At 46.2% G+C, this 9,770-nt stretch overlaps 1 protein-coding gene across 1 annotated transcript; it reads right to left on the reverse strand.

The window, feature by feature from the left end:
- LOC142475649 (unconventional myosin-IXb-like) lies at positions 1-9,301 on the reverse strand. Its single transcript, XM_075581422.1, has 10 exons — positions 9,189-9,301; positions 8,200-8,415; positions 7,752-7,833; positions 7,203-7,386; positions 5,480-5,608; positions 4,472-4,577; positions 3,201-3,332; positions 2,177-2,300; positions 1,348-1,433; positions 1-274 (listed from the first exon to the last, which is right to left on the reverse strand). Exons 1-9 carry the CDS (start codon positions 9,299-9,301, stop codon positions 1,389-1,391), a joined length of 1,131 nt encoding a protein of 376 aa, XP_075437537.1. The 3' UTR covers positions 1-274; positions 1,348-1,388.
- Positions 9,302-9,770: the final 469 nt, after the last annotated feature.

The following is a 9,770-nucleotide window of genomic DNA, read 5'->3' on the forward strand; positions in this document are numbered from 1 at the left end:
GGGTTTTCAGAAACCTTTATTCATTACACAATTTAATAAACAAGCTAACCAAATCCGTACCATCATAAAAAAACCATTGGGACATATTAAAACTAGATGCAGATCTTAGACGTATTCTGCAAGAAGGACCAAGAATAGTCTTCAAAAAAGCTAAAACGATTGTATCATCGATTTCCCCAAGTGTATTTCAGTCCATTAGTGAGTAGTCATATCCGTGGCAGCCCCAATGGGTTTTTCTGTTGCGGCCATTGTAATTTCTGTCAGTATGCCAGACCTTTAAAAAAAGTAAAAAGCGCACAGTCAAAAAACTGTTATAAAATTCAAACTTTTATTAATTGTCATACAAGTTTTGTCGTTTACACACTTTGGTGTGGTTGCGGCAAACGTTACGTGGGTCGTACAATCAGACCCTTGAAAACTAGGATATCTGAACATGTTCGGTTAATCACAAGACATGATCTGTCTCATCCAGTATCCAGACATTTCTCAAGCTGTTTGCAAGGCGGTATAATTAATGTTAATTTCTCTGGTTTGGAACATGTGTCTCCACATACCAGGGGAGGAGACAGACTTAATTTCCTCAATCGAAGAGAAATGTATTGGATTTTCACCTTAGATCCAGTCCATCCAAGGGGTATGAACATTGAATGGGAATTAAAATATTTTCTGATATATTGATACTTCATTCTCCTCCCTTGGTGTGCATTGATACGTGCCCAATTCATTGATTTATTTATGGATTCATTCCTTAAATAAGTTGTTCTGGTTGGCTGGCGCACACGCGCAGAAAGGGGTCTGCGCACGCTGCGGGCACCGCCGTGTACCGCGTCAGGGGGCGGAGCCTAGCCGTGATTCTAACACACACACAGAGAGAGGGAGACACACACAGAGACACACACAGAGAGAGAGAGAAGAGGCACAAAGAGACACAGAGAGAGAGAAAGAGAAACACAGAGAGAGACACAGAGAGAGAAAGAGACACACACAGAGAGAGACAGAGAGAGAGACACACTCACAGAGAGAGAGACACAAACACGCAGAGAGACACAGAGAGAGAGGGAGACACAAAGAGACACAGAGAGAGAGAAAGAGAAACACACAGAGAGAGACAGAGAGAGACACACACACACACACAGAGCGAGAGACACAGAGAGACAGAAAGAAAGAGACAGAGAGAGAGAGACACAAACACACACACACACACACACAGAGAGACACACACAAAGAGAGCCTGAGAGACAGACACACAGAGAGACACAGACAGACACACAGACAGAGACAGAGACAGACTGACTGACAGACACATAGACTGAGAAATAGACAGAGAGATAGACAGACATAACTCACCGAGTATTAATATAGAGAGGTGTGTGCTACCTGGGATATATTCAGAGAATATTAGAACACGGAGATCCCTTCGGGGCGCATTCCACCTAAAAAAAAATGAATGTAATATTGGTATTTAGTCAAATTAAACTTTGATAGCTATACTAAAATAAATATGTGACAAGTATTATTGGATTCCACTCTTATCACAGGGAAACCCAACTTGTGCTCCAAACCGCGGGAGAAGCAATTCCAGGCGTGCAAGGGAGAGGGCGGTGTGGAGCAACCAGGATCCCTTCATAAGGAGAAATAAATCCTAAATGTACAGGCCAAGGCTGTCAGAGAAAGGAAAACTGTCTTCAGGGAGCAGAATACTGATGTGGAAGTCGGGTTTTGCATACAAATATCCCAAGAATTAACTCATTAAAAAAATGTATCTATGTATAACCCCTCCCGTGCATGGAAGGGGATACAGGCGTATACAGGAGATGCTTCTATAGCCAGCATTGAACACTGAAGCAACGACTCACTACTTCACCAACTTACAATATGTTCTTTTAGACCGGGACTCAAGGAGAAACTTCCCACTTTAAAGGGCAGCTCCCTAACTGCAAGGGTGTGAGTTTCTGGGATTCCAACTCAGAGGGGGCCCCCATGTGAGTTTCCGCCATCCCATCTTGGAGGGGGTCCCTGAGTGTGTGTGGGACCCCACATCTAGAGGGACACCACCCCTAACCCCCCCCCCCCCTCCTCCCCCGTGTGAGTGTCTGGAATCTCATCCACAGAAGGGGCTGCGTGACTGCCTCCTCCACAGAAACATTACATTGCAGGGCTTTTTTGGGGTACTCACCGTGTTGTGTTTGAGCAGGGACAGGCTACACAGCGCTTGTGTCTCTGCTGCTTTCATCATGCCAATCTCCTTAATTTTGAGTATGTACTGCCTCATCTGCTCCTTAATCAGCATCTCCACACACCTACAGGGGAAGCACAAGGACAATCGGGTTACAGAGCCTTCCACTTAACCCCTTGCTTTATAACAAGTCCCTGACCCCTCTGGCAAGGAAGGGGTGAATAGAGGTGGCATCCCTAACCCCGTCTGAGATGGGCAAACCGTAGTCTTCAAAATATCCACCCCGTTTTATTTCATTATTTCCCCCAAGTTCCCTTTAAAAACCCCACAAATGTATTCCCAATGAATTCTTCGGCAGGAAACCATTAGTTTGCGACTTGGTCAATTAGCTGGAAAACAAAAACATTTCTTATGGAAACATGAGAACACGGGAGATTACAGCTCTGAAGTGCGACAGCAGGGCCCACGGGGATAGGACAGAATCACTGTGCAGATCATACGAGAAAGTCGTCTTATCCGGTACTACACACCGCAGCGTCAGACACAGGAGCTTGTCTTCTGAGCTTACTATCTCAGTTTTTGGGTGGTCACATGGTGCCGGCACTGCACACCCACTTCAAAGGCAGTGAATTAACCACTAGACTCCCCTTCCCTTAATCCGTTTACAACGGGTGCAGCCTCCGACCAAGGCCCCTATCCGGGCTGAATTGCTCGAGAAGATTTTACCTCTTTTAAGGCAGAACCCCCCCCCCCCCAAATAAAACCTACACGAGTTTAGCGCATAACAGTATTTTGCTCCCTTGATTGTCTCAAGCTGCAGCAGCGCAGATCACGACGGTAACTTTGAGACTGCGCTGGGCCTGGGAGGGAGCGACATTCTGACTTCCCGGTCCTTCAATATTTCAACAGCTCATATCGAAGCAAATAAATAACATGCCCTGAATGGGCGGAAGGAAAGGGACAGGCGGGCGCCTGAATTAGGCTGTGATTTTACCAAAAAACGCCGGCATAATCGAAACCTTACGTGATGGTTTTGGAAACCTCCTTCAGGGTGGTCTGTAGGTCATAGTTGGCTGGACAGCGCAGGAGGCAGGGCGCGAAGATGATGGCCAAGGAATTTGAGGACATGCGGTTCGCATCTTCCATCACAGCCACTCTGCAAAATAGGGTGGCGTTAGAGAATGCCCCACAATGCATTGCCCTGCTGGGCTCTCAGCAGGCATGGGGCTATCTGAGCCCGTGTTTCCAGGGCTGCTTAGCAGACGGAGCCTTCCAGGTGTGACCCTCACTGCCCAGTTATTAGAGCACTGTAACATGCACCTCTTCATCTCTGCACTTCCCTATAATGCAATGGGGCTCAGCTCCCATCCTCAAGCTCCCCCAACAAGTCCGGTTTTCAGGATATCCCTGCTTCAGCACAGGTGGCTCAATCAGTCCCTGCTTCAGCACAGGTGGCTCTATCAGAGGCTTCGACTGAGCCACCTGTGCTCAAGCTGGGATATCCTGAAAACCTGACCTGTTGGGGGGGGGGGAGGGGGCTTCGGGACTGGAGTTGAGCACCCTTGCTATAATGGATCTGTACATTCTTCCTAACTAATGTGATTCCTGAGCGGCCAGCACTGCTTACAGATATGAGGAAAATGCCCTGTGGTTACACAGCCACACCTCACTATATGCAGGAAGACACAGGAAGGAATCCCTGTGCAAAGCAATACATTCTCTCCATCTGTGGTCTGTGGGGGGGACAATACATTGGGTTTGCTATTGCTTAGCAAGTCCTCTTGGGGTTAAAGGGTTAAAGGCAAAGTGTGTGTGTGTGTGTGTGTGTGTGTGTGTGTGTGTGTGTGTGTGTGTGTGTGTGTGTGTGTGTGTGTGTGTGTGTGTGTGTGTGTGTATATATATATATATATATATATATATAATGCCATATAAATAATACATATATACAGTATTGGGAATAAATAACACACACAATCCCCGATTCTCTGATGCAGGCCTCATCCGTACGTCTATAAGAGAGGAAACAGCCATTTAAAAAGTGTACGAAAGTCTACAGACTGATTATCTCCGGGGAGATGCACACAGAATTTAGGTTGATTAAATCTTAGATTTAAAATTATATTATGTGTATTAAAACAATACACTGACAAGTGAGGGACTCATTTGAACACAGAGTTGGGGCCCGCTCCTGTATGCCCAGGAACACTCCTAGCAGCACACTGACATTGAGCACTACAGGTCTGCATCCTCCCCTGCAATCACACAAAGGGGTTTGCAACCTCTCCTGCATCTTACTTGACAAGGTGAAAGATCAGCCTCTCCAGAGTGTTGTAATGGGCCTGGGGAAGCTGTCCCAGAACTTTGTAGATGGCACACAGCTGTTCCTGCTTCCCAGGGAGCTCTAAAGGGAGAAGGCAAAGCAATAGATGGGTAACGGAGACGTGGGAGAGGTTTACTAAACACCTTCAGTGCTAGAGAGGCCGGACACCTTGTTCTGCAGTGCATGGCAGACCCCTCAGGCGCTACAAGGGTTAGTGGAGATAAAGAAGTAAATGTCTGTTCGTCTAGTGTGGCACAGATCCTGGAGTCTGACTCTCCTACTGCAGGGCATCACAGACCAAAGGGGACTATGGACCATGACGCCTGTCATTCCCACTGCAGGTGACAGTGGCACAGACAGAAGGCACCCATGTCCCACTGAGCCTGACCCAGAGTCCGTACCCCTGGTAAAAAGAGGCAGACATAATAGTCCTATGGCCCATGGAGTGTGTCACACCAACCACTGGGTGACAGTGACAAACAGGAGAGACCTATGGCCCATGTGGTCTGTCCCTCAACTTGAAGCTGACAGACGTACAGACATAACTTATGGCCCACTGAGTCTGTCGCTTCACCAGCAGAGTGACAAAGACTGAAAGGATTTCTGTTCACCAAGTCTAACACAGAGATAAGAGGCCTATGGCCCATGCAATATCTCCCTTTCCACAGTGACACAAACAAAAGGGACTTTTAGCCGGTGGAGTCTGTCCCTCCAACATTAAAATGAAACAGACCGAGTAGATGTTCCACTGAGTGTGACCCAAAAATAAGGCGCATACGGCATCGCTCCCTTTCACCTCAGGGTGACAAAGTATCTCTGGCCAATGGAGTCTACGCCTCCCACCATAGGATAAAGCACAAAGGTACTGTAGATCTCTCCTGCCCATCCAGGATTTCGTGTTCTGCAGTGGAGATCCTCTCTGCAATTTGTCACTAAGCCCCGCGACTCTACAGAGGGAGGGTTACCTTCCTCTCTGCACTTACCCACGGCTCGTAGGAACTCGTTGTACTGAGCGAAGGTCATGAGTGGCTCCGGGAGCTCACGCAACCACTGCTTCAGGATGCCAGTGATGACGTGGATGGGGTAATTATCCAGTTTCACAGAGCTGGGGTCTGTCCAGAAGGGAGACAGAAAACATGTGAGAAAACAAGAGGACTTGTAATGACCGATCCCCATCACCCTTTTATAGGCACTATCCGCGGAGCACAAATACAGAGAAAACATTTTAGATACATGGAAATATTGTTTTTTTTCTCCTCACAAAAATAAGTATTAGGCTGCGGCCACGCTGCCTGCGCTGCACGCACCTGCGAATTCTCCGGTCTACAGAGAGCTGCAAGGGGAAAGACAGGGGGGGGGGGGCATTACTGGGGCGCGGCCGTGACATCACCTGGCAGGTTCGCCCTCATTGGCTAAACCGCCGGTGGGCGTGGCCTAGCGCTCTGTCGCTAGTTCCTATCTCAATTTTCATGTGTACCTCAAAAACTCGCAGCGGGCCCGGCCCCATTGTGGGGCGGCTCTTGTCCCTGCAGCGTCCGCCACAGCGGTCGCTGCAGTAGCCAGCGGGGACCTGGCCTTATGAAAACATTTTGGTAAGCTGAAGTGTGTCGTTGTGTAGTCTGCCAGGAAAAAAGTTAAGAGTAATTAAATGTGTTAAAGACGATTACAGGCAGTCCTCGTTTTACAGCGCTTCGCTTTACAACGAATGGCTTATCCAGCGCTATGCAATGCATACCTATGTTCATTTTTACAACGCCAAAACGGCTTATCCAGCGCTCTTACGATGCTTTGCAACGTTGTTTATGTGTATGTGTGTATGTATAAATATATATATATATACACATAAACAACGTTGCAAAGCGTCGTAAGAGCATATATATAATATTATATTATATTACATAATATATTATTTATTATGTTATATTATATATATATATATATATATATAATACAGTATATACACTATATAATGTATGTGTGTGCTGCATATCTTATTGCCTGTGTAAAATATTTGGTGTATTTTAGTGTTAAAAATGCCTTCAGGAACGGAACCTTTCATTTAAACAGTGTTCCTGTGGGAAAACGTGTTTCGCTTTACAACGTTTCGCTATCCAACGCCATTTTGAGTAACGCATTGTGTCGGATAACCGAGGACTGCCTGTATATTATTCCACTGTTTAAAGGGTCAGTCCCTCCTAGGACCAAAATGTACTACTGACCGTGAGATGTTTAAGGGGTCACACCTGGGTGACTTATGCCTTTTTAAAAAAACAAAAATATATAACACCTATAAGTATTTATTATTCATTATTTCAAGTTCCTTTGTAAACACGATGAGCTGAGATTTGGGAGGGGGGGGGCGATTTCCTCTGGCTTCCCTTTTGTCTGATTTCACCATGTGCTGAACAGGAGTTTGCACAGGCAAAGCCCCCTCCTCCCTTATCTTTATTGGCTCTCACAGGGTGGCCAGAGGTTGAGTAAACACTGCTGAGAAGCATCCTCCCTCCTTTAAATGCTTTATTTCCCAAATAATGACAGCAGCCAATGTTTTGCTTTGAGCCCAGTTACTGTATGTTACAGGAAAATGACATTCTTTACAAAAATGTAGTTTCATTGTGAACTGCCAGGGATTGCACATTTAAATGATAATATCTTATTTGTCCCTAAATGTGTGCCTCCCCCGGTTCCCTCACAATCCCAGCGCACCGTTCTCCAGGGACTGTTTGAGCTCTCGCATGCGATTGGCTGCCCCACACTTCCGGTAGATGCCCTCCGTGTGCAGGCCGTACATCTCCAGGTACTCTAAGAGCATCTCCATGACAACGGGCACCGAGGACGTCTCACTGATCAGGTCCCCCACGTGCACCCCGAAGTGATGGTTTCCCAGGTTCTGAGGGAGGGATCAGTGTTACCACGGCAACAAGGAGGTGTTCCCTCTGTTACCCAAGAGGATTGAGAAGGTCGGGGCGAGAGAGAAGGCCGGGGCGAGAGAGAAGGCCGGGGCAAAAGAGAAGGGAGGGTGGGGGGGAGAGAAAAGGTTGGGGCGAGAGAGAAAGGGGGCGAGTGAGAAGGGAGGGTGAGACAGAAGCGGGTTGCGGTTGAGGATGGGGTGAGAGAATGGGGGGTGTAACATGTGAGCGCTGCAAGAGGGTTTGACACGTCACACAGCTCACACTCTTCCCTCCCTCCCCCCTGATGTACCTTCCTCCCTCCCTTCCCCCTGATATAACTTCCTCCCTCCCCCTCCCTATGTACCTTCCTCCCTCCCGCCAAGTCGCAGGAGCTCTGGATGGTGCTGGCTTCGCTGATCTTGGACGGGTTCCTCTGGAGTTTGTTCCTGGAAGGTGAAACAACACACATATATACACACACCCTGCTTGTATTTCCAACCCCCCCCCCCTCATCCATGTATTTCAACCCCCTTGCACAGATGTGTATATATACCCCCTATTTGTATGCATACACAGACACACACACACATATATTTGTATGCATGTACAAATTCATATACATACTTCTGCATTTTGAAGGTGTATGTATTATAAATAAATATACATTCCTTTACTAAGGAAAAATATATATTACTATACAGGAAACATATCGCAGACATGACCAGTCCATGCTCAGCCTCTCTCTCTGATAAGTGAATCATACAGATACAAGTACACACAGACCGATATGCCACATATCTGCAGGTCCTTACTCTGTCAGCTTCTCCTTGCTCTCTAGGCTCTCCCCTGGATTCTCCTCCTCGGGCATCACCACTGCTTCCCCCTGCCCCACCTCGTTCTGCCTTCTCCCTCCTTTCTCCTCTTCTTCTGCCTTCTGCACTCCATCGGAGTTGTCATGTCTCCATTTATGCTCCTCTTCTCGTTCAAGGGCTTCCTGTCTGCTCTTCTCAGACACCATCTCCTTGTACCTGGTAAGACGGATATTATATTAACATTACCATCCAACCACTATTATATTGGGGATTGAAAATTACACTAAAAAGTATTTATAGAAAATACTAAATTATTGTGATCTACTTAGATTTTGCATAGGCTTTGATACGGTTCCACACAAGAGGTTACTGTACAAAATAAAGCAAATTGGACTCTAAAAATATTTGCACCTGGATTGAAAACTGGTTGAAGGATACACAACATAGAGTTGTCGTAAATGGAACTTTTTCAGGTTGGGCTAAAGTCGTGAGTGGAGTACCTCAGGGATCGGTACTGGGACCCCTGCTTTTTAACTTGTTTGTTAATGACCTTGAGGTTGGCATCGAGAGCAAAGTCGCAATCTTTGCTGATGATACTAAATTGTGTAAGGTAGTAGAATCAGAGCAGGATGTAATTTCTCTCCAGAAGGACTTGGGGAGACTGGAAACTTGGGCAGGTAAATGGTAGATGAGGTTTAATACAGATAAATGTAAGGTTATGCATTTGAGAAACAAGAATAAACAGGAGACTTGCAAATTAAATGGGGATAAATTGGGGGAATCCTTGATGGAGAAGTATTTAGGAGTGCTTGTACACAGCAATAGTGCCCAAAGTCATGCAGTAACTGCAAAGGCAAACAAGATCTTATCTTACAATAAATGGGCAATGGATGGAAGGGAAGTCCATGCTCAGTCACTCTCTCTGATAAGTGAATCATACAGATACAAGTACACACAGACCGATATGCCACATATCTGCAGGTCCTTACTCTGTCAGCTTCTCCTTGCTCTCTAGGCTCTCCTCGGGCATCACCTCTGCTTCCCCCTGCCCCACCTCGTTCTGCCTTCTCCCTCCTTTCTCCTCTTCTTCTGCCTTCTGCATGCCATCAGAGTTGTCATGTCTCCATTTATGCTCCTCTTCTCGTTCAAGGGCTTCCTGTCTCCTCTTCTCAGACACCATCTCCTTGTACCTGGTAAGACGGATATTATATTAACATTACCATCCAACCACTATTATATTGGGGATTGAAAATTACACTAAAAAGTATTTATAGAAAATACTAAATTATTGTGATCTACTTCGATTTTGCATAGGCTTTGATACGGTTCCACACAAGAGGTTAATGTACAAAATAGTGTACAGCAATAGTGCCCAAAGTCATGCAGTAACTGCAAAGGCAAACAAGATCTTATCTTACAATAAATGGCCAATGGATTTAAGGGAAGTAAACATAATTATGCCCCTTTACAAAGCATTAGTAAGACCACACCTTTAATATGGAGTACAATTGTAGGCACCAGTCCTTAGAAAAGACATTATAAATTGGAGAAAGTGCAGAGAAGAGCCACCA

This window comes from Ascaphus truei, unplaced genomic scaffold (assembly GCF_040206685.1).
Source record: "Ascaphus truei isolate aAscTru1 unplaced genomic scaffold, aAscTru1.hap1 HAP1_SCAFFOLD_1304, whole genome shotgun sequence".
NCBI classification, from domain to species: domain Eukaryota; kingdom Metazoa; phylum Chordata; class Amphibia; order Anura; family Ascaphidae; genus Ascaphus; species Ascaphus truei.

Coding starts and splice junctions, on each gene's coding strand:
- LOC142475649 (XM_075581422.1), bottom strand. CDS start 9,301: ATGCAGAAGGCAGAAGAAGAGGAGAAAGGAGGGAGAAGGCAGAACGAG. Junction 3,333..4,471: donor CTGATCTTTCACCTTGTCAA/GTAAGATGCAGG, acceptor CCTATTTTGCAG/AGTGGCTGTGATGGAAGATG. Junction 1,434..2,176: donor CCCTGCTCAAACACAACACG/GTGAGTACCCCA, acceptor ATTTTTTTTTAG/GTGGAATGCGCCCCGAAGGG.